This window comes from Zingiber officinale, chromosome 11A (genome assembly GCF_018446385.1).
Source record: "Zingiber officinale cultivar Zhangliang chromosome 11A, Zo_v1.1, whole genome shotgun sequence".
Lineage (NCBI taxonomy): Eukaryota > Viridiplantae > Streptophyta > Magnoliopsida > Zingiberales > Zingiberaceae > Zingiber > Zingiber officinale.
This window is the reverse complement of record NC_056006.1, coordinates 16097639-16113315: the sequence shown is the minus strand read 5'-3', so window position 1 is coordinate 16113315 and position 15677 is coordinate 16097639. Positions and strand designations below refer to the sequence as shown.

The 15677-nt window shown below is 39.7% G+C and overlaps 1 protein-coding gene across 1 annotated transcript; it reads left to right on the top strand.

Annotated features, from left to right (window-relative positions):
• The first annotated feature begins 8602 nt into the window (after nucleotides 1–8602).
• LOC122031259 (expansin-A4-like) lies at nucleotides 8603–9613 on the top strand. The gene is made up of 2 exons (XM_042590394.1): nucleotides 8603–8732; nucleotides 8821–9613. The coding sequence occupies exons 1-2, from the start codon at nucleotides 8603–8605 to the stop codon at nucleotides 9408–9410; spliced, it is 720 nt and encodes a 239-aa protein (XP_042446328.1). The 3' UTR covers nucleotides 9411–9613.
• Nucleotides 9614–15677: the final 6064 nt, after the last annotated feature.

The window sequence follows — 15677 nt, the reverse complement described above, 5'->3', positions numbered from 1 at the left end:
CACATTCTGAAATCCAGATCCATGGAGGAAGAGTAAGGGAGCTGCTGACCTAATTTCCTGAAGCTGGAGGGTTGCCAAAGAGGTCTCGACGACAAGCTTTGCTGCGATTCAAATCTTCATTTCCGCCCTTGTTCGAATGGTGTTGACAGCAGGAGATCATCAGCCATCATCGGGAAGAGTTAGAGAGGTCTCTCTAGTGTTTACCGACTTGATTCCAGCCGCAATCATCGATCCATCAGCAAGCAACAGCTGCTCACAGATTTGAATCATAGATCCAGATTTCGACAATTTCGCTCAAATCTGAACTTGTGTTCTTCCAGAGAGGTTTCTTTGGCTAGGATCAGCGGGTTTTGGATCTAAACTCGGATCAGCTGCGTTCTCTTTTCTGCTTTTCTGGATTTCGCAATTGAGGTTTCAAGTGAGGACTCTTGTGTGACGACAAGAGGTGTGATTCAAGAATTGGTTGTGATTGGAATTGGTTTAGTTTTAATCTTGCATTTCATTACTGTTTTTAGCTAGATCTAGATCTCGGTTGTAGCACAGTTTGGAGCACAGATCAATTTCTTTCCAGAATTTTGTTTTTAATCCCTGTTCTTTGCTGCAGAATTTCCAGCATGTTTCTTTTAATGAAAGTAGTTTACAATCCTTGTTTTAGATGCAGTAATTTCAGTAGTTTATGTTGGATTAGTTAGTTTCTATTTTTGTTCTTTGATACAGCAATTTCAGTAGAATCTTCTAGTGTAATTAGTTTCCAGCTTGTTTCAGAGAAGAATGTTATTGTTTTAACATTAAAGAGTAGTTGTTGTTTGATTGCAATTGTTTTTGCTTGCTTAGAATTACTTGAATCGTTTCAATTTTGAGTAGTTGACAATTTTAGAGAATTGCTTTGTTTTATTTACTTCTCTTCAGATTTTAGTCATTAGAATTCTGTAGTTTATTGTTTCTGCATCTTGTTTCCTTAAGAACTTGTTAACGAATTCCTTGTTTATGCAAATTTGGACTGAGTAGTTATAGTGTAGTTATTCTAGATCTAATTTCTGCAATTAAATTCTATTTAATTTGTTTCTTTAGCTGAGGATCTGAATTTTTGATTCTGCAACTTTTATTTCTGAAGTTACAATTCAGATTTCGAGTTCTGCAATTTAACTTTGCTTCAGAATTTTTGCATGCTTGTTTTGAATTTAATTCCTGCAAATTCCTATATTAGCATTCAACTTAGATTCTAAAATTCTCTGTTAAGTTTGATTTCAGATTTTAGTAACTTGTGTAGCTTCAATTCTACTACGTTGAAAATGGTTCTGCAAGGTTGTTAGTTGATAAGCGGTTGAGTTATTCACTTAGATTTAATTTCTGCATTTAAGCACACTTCATTTCATTGCCATTGTCTTTGTTAGTTGGTACTTCTTCCTTTATCTAGGATTTAGTTCAAAAACATAGATTTGGATCTAAATCAAGCACTCACTTGCTAGGTTCCTTGAGAAATCGACTTGGGCCCTATGCTATGTCATATCTTTGAGTAGTTGAGGGGTTTCAAACATTGAATTAATTTGAAGTTCATTCGTGACACTAGTTATGGACTTACCTATATCAATCGGTTAGTTGAACCGATAGTGAGATAATATAGGGAACACTACTCTTAATCATTCCTAGTCGAGTATTAACATTCAGGGACAATGTTAATGCGATGAGACTAGCATGTAGGTCAACTCGATGACTTGATCTCACAAGTCATGGATATAGAGATATCAAGTTGACACATGGGTATGCATTGAAGAATGTATACTGAATGACCCGCCATGAGAAAGTATCATGAATCGTTATATGAGTGTCATATACATTCTCATGTAGCTATTAGTATGACTACTAGTCCTTGGACCTGAAGTCACCATGGATCCCTACATAAGGAGTTACGTACTTTGGCTTCGTCAAACGTCACCCGTAACTGGGTGGACTATAAAGGCGATTACTGGGTATGTAACGAATTATGCAGAGGGATATGAGTGATGTAGATGGGATCTATCCCTCCTATATGACGGGAGTGACATCGATATTCTTGATAGAGTGAGACCACTAAGTGCATGACCATGCCCAAATGAGTCAATATGAGCTATTGAGCTCATTTGATCGAGTGAGTGTACTTGGAGTTCAAGATTTAGATTGATTAGAGGATGACACGGTCTATGCCTCACATTAATCAATCTAGATGTCTAGGATAGAAGGACACTTGTCATATATTATGAGGAGTCACAATTAGTAGTCACAAGGTGATATTGGATCTCAACATTCTTATAACTTGGGTAGTAATGATGTGTTGCTAGATACCGCTCATTATTTATGCTTCTAAATGGGTTTAGGAGCATTGCCAACATTATAAGAACCTATAGGGTCACACACAAAGGACAATTAGATAGAGATTAGGTTCATATGATGAACCAAGAGGATTAGATTCATGTGATGGATCAAATTGGATTAAGAGTAATCCTAATTGAACTAATTGAGTTGGACTCAATTTGATTCATGTGTTCAATGAGTCTAATTTAGATTATGACTCATTGAATCAATTTAATTAAATGAATTAGATCCATTATATTAAATTGACTTGAATCAAATGGTTGGATTTGATCAACAATGGGAGTTATAATGTCAACTTTGACTTGACTTGAGAGGAAGAGGAAGAATCAAGTTTGACTTGACAATTTGCCACCTCATTTGTGAGTTGGCATTAAGTGGCCAATAATAGTGTTACACATCATCATGTTTAGCACATGTGTGTGCCACCTCATGGAGGTTATAAATCTTCTCTTTAATGGCCACATTAAATGAGAATGGAGGTTACAACTCCAAATTGTGGCCGGCCACTTATGGTGGATGAAAAATTTGATTTTCATTCAAGGCATTCATTCCTCCTTCCTCTCTTCTTGCTCTCCCTCTCCTCCTCCTTGGCCGAACCATCTAAGGTGCTAGCACACCTTTGTTTGGTCTTCTCCACCTTGTTTGTTCGTGTGGATACGCATAGAGGATCGTACACTTGACGATCTCGAGATCCGGCGAACCGTTGGACGAGCGGGATTGCGAAGGGCATCGCATCGAGGGTAACTTCCTTCTCCTTGTAGATCTAGTTTAGAACTAGCATAAGAAACTCGTACTCGTAATGTTTTTCGAAAATTTTACTTCGCACGGATCCGGTGGCATAGGAATCGGGGTTTTCGAAATGCGAAAAAGCGGTTTTTACGGCCCGAAATTCCCAACAGTCTACCTGTAGGATTAGTGCTCCTATAATTATGACATTTAGGCATTTTGAAATCGCTCCTATATCCATGGTGTGTGAGAGTGGTTTAAAACCATTCTAACACTTAAAGAGTTTTAGAGCGGTTTGAACTGCTGTTGTTATATGTGTAGGACCGTTAGATTCGATAGAGGGGGGGGTGAATATCGATTAGAAATTTTAGAGTATAAACGCAGCGGAAAAGTAAAATAGACACAAATGTTTTTTACTTCGTTCGGAGCCTGTGACGACTCCTACTCGAAGGCCCGTGGTCCTTAACCACTTTCGTTGGACAATCACTAACAAGTCGAAATATGATTACAGAATGAATACAGGAAATGCTAGTGAAAATAAAGCAATACCGACAAGGAAATTAAATAAAAACTGAAGGAGCACTTTGTCGGAGCGTTGTTGGTGTCGCACTGAACGTCGAGCAGCAAGACCAGTAGTAGAAGAGTTCTCAGATTAATTATTGATTCTGAAGCTCCTGCCTGGGGCTTCTTTTATATGCTGCTCCGGGCGCCTGGATTCCTTCCGGGCGCCTGGAATGTGACGTAGCTGCTCAAACCGAGATGCTCCACGTGGCGACGACTTGGCTGGATAGAATTTGCCTTCCGGGCGCCCGGATTCCCTCCGGGCGCCCGGATCCCCTCCGGGCGCCGGGACCACCTTGTTCCAGAAATATCCTTTTTCCTGCAAAACAAAGTTAGTCCGAGGCAATATATATCCTGCAAAATAGATTGTTAGCACATTTTATCATAGTAGGAATTAGCACAAGTAGTATGACTTAGATTCCGTCTTTCCGAGACCGGAATCTAGTCACGATCTCGACTTAGACATCCGAAATGGTTCTAAGCCGGATCGACGCCTAATGTTCCCTTCCCGCGAACGCGTCCTCGCAGTCACTCCCCTCCAGTGACTTACCTCACTTACCTGCCAGACGTTCGGTCAGCCCTTCGACCCGTCTGGACTTCTTGCCAGCTATCCGGTCAGCCCGTCGACCTAGCTGGACTTCTTGCCAAGCGTCCGGTCAGCCCGTCGACCCACTTGGACTTCTCGCCAGCTATCCGGTCAGCCCGTCGACCTAGCTGGACTTCTCGCCAAGCGTCCGGTCAGCCCGTCGACCCGCTTGGACTTCTTGCCAGCTATCCGGTCAGCCCGTCGACCTAGCTGGACTTATCCTGCACAATCGATCAGAGTGTTAGATAACGACGAACCTAACTTAACCTGATTCGTCATTCATCAAAACCTGGGTTAGACCGTTAGTGCTAACCGCACCAACAATATGTATAACGTGTAAGATCAGTTTCAAACCGTACCTATAAAGTATAATAGGAACGGGTTTTTAATTTTTACCAACGGTTATGAAAACTGCTTCGATAGGATATAGGGACGGCGACAAGAGGAGCGGTTTTTAAACCGTTGGTAAAAGTGTATGAGTAGTTGAAAGCCGCTCTTAAAAGTCAAAAAAATCATCCCTATATGGGTGTTTTTTTTGTAGTGAGTTGCAGATGTTCAGAGAACTTATCTTGCCACGAAGAGGGACTCCCCCTTTATATACCACCTCACATAACCTCCGTAATTATGAGGTGGCAGAGATTGTCGAGTAAGAGAAGACATATACCTTAAGGTAATGTATAATAATTATTCGAGGAATCATCCTTTTACCCATATATATATATATATATATATATATATATATATATATATATATATATATATATATATATATATATATATATATATATATATATATATATATATATATATCTTTTGTCGTTTATAACTTATGTCCTTGCTAAGGTTGTTGAAAGAATATGCTCTTATAAATGGTCTGCTGATGGGAGGCACGATGGTCCCTGAAGAAGGTTCCAGGAGAATACTCTCTAACACATAGTTATTATTCTAACAGGTTGTTAGGATTCTCTGATTATGCTATTGGCTGAGTATATCCCAACTGGCCTATAAGGTCGGTCGTCTTTATGCATGTCCAAGAGGTTTTGTCATGTATTGAAGGCTATTTAAAAATCCATACAGAAAATAATATGACTCCTCGGGCGTATTAAAAATCCATCTAGGAAGCACTATGATAACTTGTGCATTCTAGAAATTCATCTGATGACATGTGTATGTTATAGATCCATCCGAGCAACAATATGAAGATAAGCGTCTTAGGCCTCGTCGGTCTTTTGTCCTGTCGGGTGTATAATGGGCTTATGGAGAAATGAAATTGTGTTCTGAGTAGTTCGATCGATATTTTGAGCCAAAGTACTTTAAGCCCAATCTTACACTTGTCTGGTTGGGAGAATAATAACTTGTGGGTAAAGTGCACTTGGAATTCTGACCAGATATATAAAGTTATCTTATGCTTATGCATATAAGATACGGGTATGAAGTCATATAAACCTGTTTGGCTCTATTATTGAATGGATACTCATAGGGTTGCCCGACGATCAGGGTGATCGGGCGTATGTAGAGAGGCTCATACAGAGTAAGGAGTTTGACCCTCCCTTCGACGAAGTCTATAACTGGTCGAATGTTAGGTGGGTCGGTTATTCCGGCCGGCCTATAAAGACAACCATCCTTAAAGTCAATCGGTTATTGAGTGACCGGGCACGCTGTCTCTTTAGTTCAAGGGTAAAGCACCAAATCTCTTATGTTCCACTGGCTTAAGGGTCAGTCGGCTTTTTTCTGCACAGCTTGGAATCTGACTAGGTCGATTCAGCGAGCCTTAGCATTAGGTAGTTAAATCAGAGCTAGATGGGGAGATGCTCCTCTCCATTGACTTTGACCGTCACAACATCTCCTGGGTCTACTCGTTATAACCTGTATCACTAGCTATTAGGATGGATCTCTATATATACTTTCTTGATTTATCTTAATGATCAGTGAAAAATTTTCATGAGATCAAATTAATCATCCCACATTTTAAGTTACTTTATTTGATTCATCATTTTTTTACCTATCTAAGTTACTGTAATTCTAATATTGTTATAGCAGCTATATCCTGATCAAAAAATTATGTATTAAGCATTTTTATATCAAAAATTCTTTAACATCCTGTTTAAAAAATTCGAACTTATCAAAATTGTTTCGATATGCTCAAATTCATAGTAAAAATATTGTAGCAATTATTAATGACGGATAGCAGCTATTACACTATTGTATTAGTTAATTAGTGACGGTTTTGTAACACTTAATTAATCATTATAATAATAATTTATTTATTTTATAAATTTGATCAAGTCTTTCTAATAAATTACTAATATATTTTTTTTAATATATAAGTGGTGTATGCGTTGATTTTTTTTTTTGAATAAATTGAATTAATTTATTATTATTATTATTATTATTATTACTTTTTTAGAGATATAGAAATGTTATCGTGCTCACAGATGGCCAACCACTAAGACATCTGAATTTTTATTTTTTTAAAATTTTTTTAGATTTAGGATTTAGAGTTTAATATTTAGACAAACAGAATAATTTTTTTTTAAAAAAAATAACAATAAGTGCCCATGGGTGGTTACTCATAGATGGGTGAAAAAGTAATAAAACTTTATATAAAGAGAAAGAATTTTATCACTTGCACATTCATCTATGAGAAACCCGTGAGGGTTTAATATTAATTTTTTTAAAAAAAAATATTTTCTATAGTCTAAACACTAAATCCTAAATTCAAAATCTAAATCCTAAAAAAATTTAAAAAAAATAATACTAGAGGCTCTAGGTTGCCCATAAATATAAGCACTGATCCTCTCGTCCGTAATTTACGGATCAGAGGATGATCCACTTTATAAATTGATTTATTTGGATGGACCCTATACTTAAACACATGGGATCTATCATAATTTAACAATCACGATCAATGAATTATTTTTTGGTCTAAATTATGGATCAGAGGATCCCGTTTGCATAAATATATATAGATATAATTTTATTAAATCGTGTGAGAAATTCCAATATTACCTAATTTAAGTACTTTATAAATGTAAAAATATGTATCACATTTCAATTATATCCTTACTTTCTTTCCCTGAAATAATTACATAGATGTTGATGCGTGTGTCTTTAAATTTTTCTTAATCCATTCAAAAGTTTACTGTTAAAGTTTACTATTTTCAATTTATATCATTGAATTCAAATGTGAGGACATGGATATATAAGGAAACTTACAAAAGTATATTGATTTTGATAAAAGTAATTTAGAGTGCTTTAGGTTTATCAATCAATTTTTTTTAATTTACAAAAATTTGAAAAAATTTATAATAAGTTCATTATAAATCATAAGATAGATTCTCCACCCATTTTTTCATAGGACACTCTTGATTTAAAAATTATTAAACTTTTAAAATTTTGAATGGTGTAGATTCATCAACCAGTTTTGTCCCGAATTAATTGATAAATTTAGAAAATCCTAAATTATTTCAAACTCAAATCAATGTACTTTCATCAGCCTCTTTAATGTATCCATATCATCATACCTGCATTTGATAGTATAAATTACGATCAATAAATTTTTAAACTTATAAAAATTTGATAAAATTTGTCATATACTTATTATAACACCTAGGGCAATGAAATCCTCTAACCAATACCACCAATAGATTCCTAAAATTTTTCTTATTTAAAGAATATTAAAGTTTTGAATTTTCAAATAGTATAGGTTAATCAACATCTTAAAAACTCTTGAATCATTTCAAAATAAAATCAATAAACTTTTACAAATCTCCTTAATATAATTATGTCTTCATATTTGAATTAGATAGTGTAAATTAAGAATAGTACATTTTAAAAAAGATATAATAAAAATTTAAAAATATATGCACATAAATTTATGTAATTATTTCATGGAATATATATATATATATATATATATATATATATATATATATATATATATATATATATATATATATATATATATATATATATCTTAATTATGAAAATAGGGTATGTGAAATAAATAATATTAAAATTTTCTCATGCGATTTAGTGAAATATTAAAAAATTTGAAAAGCGATGTGGATAAGGAAGGACGCTTGAGATAAATAGTGGCATGATTTGGAAAAGGTGTGGCGCGACGTTCTTCCATGGCAGCGCAGGTGGACGAACCCACCCACGCCGTTGGTACTTCAACTGCCACCGCTCCATGTGCCACCGTCGCTCTCCGGCCAGCAGCCAAAACTCGTTTTGTCTCTTTGCTCCCTGTAGCGTCGCGCCGCCCATTGCCAATTCCATGCCTATAAATGCCCCGCCTCCTTCCTCCTCCTTCATCGCCACAAGTCCACACCGCAACAGACAGTCTACAGCCAGTCTTCACTTCACTCTCCTCCGATGGCCTCCGTCGCTCTCCTCTTTCTCCACTTCTTCTTTCTCTTATCCGGCTGTGTCTTTTCGGACTCCTACGGGTGGGAATCCGCCCACGCCACCTTCTACGGCGGCAGCGACGCCTCCGGCACCATGGGTCAGCTCTATTTCCACAAGTCTAAGAAATGTTTCCTGCGATCTCTAAAATTTGCAGACTTTAATTGGATTGATTGTTCGCCGTGCAGGAGGTGCTTGCGGGTACGGGAACCTCTACAGCACGGGCTACGTCACCAACACGGCGGCGCTCAGCACGGTGCTGTTCAACGACGGGCTCAGCTGCGACTCCTGCTACGAGTTGCAGTGCGCCGACGACCCCCAGTCGTGCCTCCCCGGCTCCATCATTGTCATCGCCACCAACTTCTGCCCCCCAACCTACGACCTCCCCAGCGACAATGGCGGCTGGTGCAACCCCCCGCGCCCGCACTTCGACCTCGCCCAGCCGGCGTTCCTCCATATCGGGCAGTACCGCGCCGGCATCGTCGCTGTCTCCTTCCACAGGTGCTCCATTCGCCGTTTAACTTCCCTCGCCGGAATCAAGCAGTCACTAAAGCTCTGTTTTTTTGTTACTCTACACTACAGGGTGCCTTGCGTGAAGAAGGGGGGAATACGGTTCACCATCAACGGCCATTCCTTCTTCAACTTGGTCTTGATCACGAACGTGGCCGGAGCCGGCGACATGCACTCCGTGTCGATCAAGAGGTCCAAGGGCGGGTGGCAAGCGATGTCGCGCAACTGGGGCCAAAACTGGCAGAGCAACTCGTTGCTCGACGGGTAGAGTCTCTCCTTCCAGGTGACGACCAGCGACGGTCGGACGGTCACCAGCTTCGACGTGGCACCGGCCGTGTGGCAATTCGGCCAGACCTTCGAGGGTGGACAATTCTAACTAAGCTCATCAAGGAATTAAGGCTTGTAACGTTGGACGCTGAGGTAGCTCATCAGGCAGCACCCGCAGGAGCCTCCCAAACTCCCAACCCCTAAACTATAGTCTATATATACTTAGCAAGTAATTTATAAGCCATAACAGGGAAGGAAGGTAATTCACCTCAACATAATATTATGAATGTGTTGTGGAATTTAATTGTTATCAGTTACTGAGTGATATGATCTTTAGTGTGTTGAAGGGGACTGTATTCTAAGAGGAAAAATATGTGCATCCACTTGGTCTCCTCTATAATTTTGATTTACTTGATTGAAGGACAGAACTATTACAGAATCTAAAATTATAGAATTACAATAAAATAAAGAGATTTTGTTTTGTTAATGATGAACTGACGTTTTGTTGGAACTCTATTTCACAATCAATTGGTTGGAGACAAAGGAGTGTAGTTTGAATTGAAATTACAATGGACACAACTCAAACTTATATGTCGAGATAGTTTGAGCGAATAATCTCAAGTTGTTTACCTGAGTTCCAAGTGAACTTTCTAAGTGAGACACCTCGTACCATTGAGTGCCAAGTTTAGAAGAAGGTGCCAAGTTCTGCGGTAATGTAGTCTCCTTCAAACAGATTTGTTCCCTCTAACAGTGCAACGAGATCATGTTGGACGTCAGTTATCCAGGATAAAACGGTGAAACCATGATCACAACCTAGCACATGTTGTTATGGCAAACTTAATGTGTATCTAAACAATATCACGGGTGATACGACGATTAAGCAGGGGCCTCTACGTTGGATTAAAGTCAAGCAGATTAGATGATGAGGTGGCCAAAGTCAAGAAATGGTCAACCTTTGAAGCCAGTGCTAATAATGACTTCGGCTAAGATGGTTAGTTGGGCCGTCAAGTCGACCGAACTGAGGGTTCGGTCGAATGCTCATCCATGCGGTGTTCATGCAGATTTGAGCCAAGTCGACATTCTGTCGAGCAAGCCTTACCCTGATTCAAAAATAGCACAGTGAGTAAGCTCGATAGAGTGGTCTAGCCGATCGGACCATACGTCTAATCAGACCAATTGGGAATTCAGTCTGTTTAAGCTCCCTGACTCAACTGAAGAAGTCGAGTGAGGGCCAAATTGTCAACCAGATTCATAAAAGCCAACCGGGTACCCCTCGAAAGGGATGGTCAGTGACTCAAGCGATTGGCCAAAGTAGTGTTGGGACCTTTGACACCAGATAGAGGGGGGTTAATAGCCGACCGCCCATTTTGATCGCTTCCTACACTTGTTAGTGCATTGCGGAATACAAAAACACAAACTAACAAGATAAAAGTTAAACCCTAAAAATAAAGACAAGACAAACACCAAGCAAACCATAATACGTTTATGTAACGTGATTCGGAGATCACTTACTCCTACTTCATGACTGTCCATAAGGTGGATGATCTCGATCCATCGATGGATGATCCCTTGGATAACCTCCGGCTAGCTTATGTAGCTCCTTATGGGTGGAGAAACCTTACCATAACTCGCACAAACACGCTTGAGATGTTGTTTCACTTGGAAGACTACTAATAGGGGTTAAGCACCTCTATTTCGTCATCCTTGACCAAGCTCCCTGAGCTCTCTTAAATAGAGCTTGGGAGGAAACACCTAGCTATATTTTTTGCCACCAGTCGACTAGCACTTTCACCAGTCAACTAGAACTTTAAGTGAATCCAACCGTTACAGCCCAACGGTCGACTACCAGTTGACTGGTGTACACACTAGTCGACTAGTCACCTCAGCCAAAAGGCACAGAGACATTCTGTGGCTTAGCCCAGTAGATTGGTACATGCACCAATCGATTGGTAAACCTGAGTATACTCTCTCCTGCACTCAAACTCGCCCGACCAACCTAGACCTAGCCTTCTAGCCTTCTAGCCTCCATCATCAGCCTCGTGCCCCTTGGATGCCTCCTCATCCTTCATGTCTTGCCTTCTGGAGCTTCTATCGGCCTCGCATCTTTGTTGCCGGGTCTTCCACATCAAGACCTTGTCTTCTAGTCTCCTCCATCATCCTTGCGTCCCTTAGATACTCCCCATCCTTCATGCGTTTCCTTCAGAAGCTTCCATCGGGCTTGTCTTCATCCTTGCTAAGTCACACTTGGACTTACGTTACCAAGACTACATACTTGTACTTACACCGCCAAGACTTATATTTGGACTTTCCTTCTTTGCCAAGATCACACTTGAACTTCTCTTATTGTATCTGAAGGATCAAGAGATGCGATAGAATGAGGGTGAATATCGCACGTTAAAATTTTTTTCTTTTGAAGCATTTAAAACCATGAGTAGTGTAGAAGAAAATAAAGGACTCATTTCAGTTACTTGATTGCACCATTGAGCAATTCACTATAATCCTTCTTTCTGAAACCATTGGAAAGAATCAATGCATACAAATGCAAGTATAAGATAGTAACAAACTATTATCTTCTTTCAAGTTAAATACAATACAAGCTTAATAAATATACCGACAAGAATAGAAGATGAAGCTCGATCGGCACTTCTGGATGGAGTAGCTCACTTGAAGATGAGTAGTAGACTAGTACCATGAACAACAGCTTTGCACAGAGATGAACTCAAAATAGATTTCTGTCTCGGATCTCGAGCTCCCCTTTTATAAGCATCGTTCGATCGACTGATTCATTCGGTTGATCAAACCTCCTATTGGTCAACTGAATATGCTCCCTTCCTTCTCCATTAAGATTCGATCTTGGTGCATTTATGAGCTTTAATGGTTTGGTTGTCCGATAACCTTGTTCGATCGATCGAATGGTGAACTTTCCCTACTCGTCGAGATTCACACTTAATGATCCATTAATGAGATGATCTTTCAGTTGACCGATCCATGGATTTGATCGACCGATCATGCTTGCTTCCATCTCCGCTTCTGATTGATCTGATTTGTGCCACATCATCAAAGTTCGGTCGACCAATCCTCTAGTTCGGTCGACCTATCAATCTTTAACCAGATTGTTCATTAGTTTGATCTGATATGTGCTATGTGTCAACCTGGTTTGGTCGATCGATCCTTGCGTATCAGGCCAAACCTGTAAAACAGAGTTAAACAGAATATTCCCACAAAATAAAGATTAGTATAGTAATATATATATATATATATGATGCATGAGTAATATTAGATAGTAAAACTATCTTGATCTCAACTTAAAAACCTTCTCGGTTTCTTCAGTTGGATCAGCAACCTAGAGTTTGTTCCTTTTTGGAACACGATCTCATTGTCACTTCTTCAGTTGCTTACCTTAACCTACGTGTCAAACATTGATCCTCCAGACCTATTTGGACTTTTCTGCTTAGCATCGGATCGACTCACAAGGACTTTCTCTCAATTTTCAGTCCTCCAGACCTCTCGATCTCCCTTCCAAGTGTCAGATCCTCTCGACCCACTTGGGCTTTTTGCCTGGGTTCCACGATCTGCTAAGTTTTTCCTGCCTAGTCGCAACTAAGGCTTTCCCGATTGAGTAAATAGCCTACATACTTAGTCAACTTGTTAGATTATAACAAGACTTAACTTGAACCTTTGACAACATCAAAACTTAGGTTTGATTCTGGTACAATCTGCACCAACAATCTCTCCCTTTTTGATGTTTGACAACTATTGGTGCAACGAGGCGACAAAGGGGGGGTGAGTTGTCTGAAATAGAAAAATAAAAACCCCTTCCTCGATCCTTGGACTCAGTTTAGTAATGCAAATAAAATAAAAATAACAACTTAAATAAAATTAGTAAAAGGCCAAGAATTACTTAGTTACAACCTAGATGGTTGTTAATCCAAGGCAGATGAAAACTCACTAAAACCTCCTTTGCTGAAGGTGGAGAAGCGTTTTACATACAATGAAAGCTCAGAAAAGACTAGAAAAGTGAATACCAAAGTTATTGTCTTTTTTCTAGGTCCAGAGGTCTTTCTATAGCCCTTGAAAAATCTTATCTATGGCTTGAAGGCACCTCCAAAAAGATTAGAGGGCGCCTCCAACATGGCACAGTGGATAAGCATTTATGCACTGCCAACGGTAACAATAACCAGGTCGAGGGTGCCTTCCATAGGCATGGAAGGCACCTTCCATGTTGGCAGAAGGCACCTTCTACCTGAATGTCATGGAGGCACGCGGGGGCGCCTCGGAGGTTCCTTCAACTCCTATTGAGGGCACCTCCAGCAGTCTTCACCAGCATTTTTCGATCTTCTGCTGCTCCGATCGCCTGGGTGATTGCGGCCAATCGAAATAGGGCTCACCCGAACCTAATTTTCGGCCTTCTCCTCGAGCAGGCTTCCGCTCCGACTTCTCGTCCCTCAAACATCGCGTACGTTCTTCTCATCCACATCGGTGTACTTTTTCGCAGCACCTCATCCCTCGGATGCACTGAGCCTGTCGTCTCCCTTCTCGTGTCATCTTTCTCGCTAGCTGCATTTTTCGCTTTACTTCTTGTGTTCCTAAGCTCCTACACACTTAGACACAAGGATCAAAACCAAATCGGACTTAAGTTAACTTAGTTGATCACATCAAAACTACCACGGGGTCCAACAATCTCTCCCCTTTCTGATGTGCATCAACCCAAGTTCAAGTTAGGGAAATAATAAACAAGTTGCAATAAAAGAAATTGCAAAAACAATTTAAGTATAAGTTTGCAATAAAAGAAATTGAAAAAAAAAATATGATTTAAAAAAAATCCTAACTCCCCCTAAACTTGTACTTGTACTTGTACTTATTCCTTCCCCTTTAATCATATCAAAAATTAGGGTAGATAAGCTTTCTATTCTCTTTTCCTTGGATTGGGATTGAAATGCTTGTAATCTTCTTATTTTCATATCTTTATCTTTTTGGTATGGAGTAGATCTATTGTTCTAGGATTAAGGGTGTATTTGTGGTGTGATTTGATATATGATCTCGTGGATATGCCAATTTCCTATCTAGATGATGTTAGCATGTTTTGTATCCATTTGATCTTGTGTGGATTCATGTGTTTGAACCTAATTACCATGTTTGATTGAATGTTTGTGATATTTGTGGATCCTGTAGAGGGATTCCCTATATCTTATGACTGAGGGGTGCTCGTGATAGGCAATCCCGCTAATGGACATCTGGGGTGTCTTTTTGAAAGATGAAGCAAGTCTCTACAAGGAGGTGGGATGATTAAATGTATTTATTACCTACGTCATTACGTGGATTGAGTAGAGATGTGTGTTTCTGGGATGCTAGTGGTAGGTAGTCTAGCTAATGGTGTTCATATGGATCATATCTATTTATTCGGTTGTGGTGTAGAGCAAGGTCCCTTACCGGTTGTCTCCTGCAGGAGAAAACCAACAACTGCCTACAAACGCATGTTAATTGAGGATATAAATTGGTGAACCATATTACATCGATAAATATCACAATGAAACCTGTAGGTCCCTTGGTGGTCGGGAAGAGAAGGGGGGGTGAATTATCCTGCACAAACAAACTCAACCCTTTCTCGACTTATAGCTAAATTAAAAACACTTTTAATAAAAATTAAGAGACTAATTAAAAAGACAAAGATACAAAAAGAATTACTTGGTTTGTAATCAGAAGATTGCTAATCCAAGGAAAATGAAGCGCACTTATGAAGATCTCCTTCAGGCGGAGTAATCTCTTTCAATGTTAACAACTCACAATCAATAGTAGAACAGAAAGAAAGGAATTACAAGTTGTTGTCTGAACTACTGAAATCAGGGCTATATTTATAGCTCTGTTCCGGGTGTCCGAAAGAGTTCTAGGCGTCTGGGTGAGGATAAAGTTTTATCCTCATCGCAATGAATTGCGACAGCTATGATTTCGATAAAGTTTTTGTTCCGGGCGCTCGAAAGGGTTCTGGACACCCGGACCATTATGATCCAACCCTCGCTGAGCGAGGCGCCGCGGGGGCACCTAGGTGATCCCAGCGCTCGGACCGTCCGGGCACCTGAATGTGGTCCAGGCGCCCAGAGCGAAGTCAACTTCCCGGTTAACTTGTTGGTTCGGGCTCTTGCTCCGGTTCCACTTGCTTGAGTGATTTCGGGCATCCGGAATAAGGCTCATCCGAACCCAATTTCCGGCCTTCTCGAGCAGTCTTCCGCTCCGGCTTCTTGTCCCTCGGAAACACCGCATGCTTTCTTCT

Coding starts and splice junctions, on each gene's coding strand:
- LOC122031259 (XM_042590394.1), top strand. CDS start 8,603: ATGGCCTCCGTCGCTCTCCTCTTTCTCCACTTCTTCTTTCTCTTATCC. Junction 8,733..8,820: donor CGACGCCTCCGGCACCATGG/GTCAGCTCTATT, acceptor TTCGCCGTGCAG/GAGGTGCTTGCGGGTACGGG.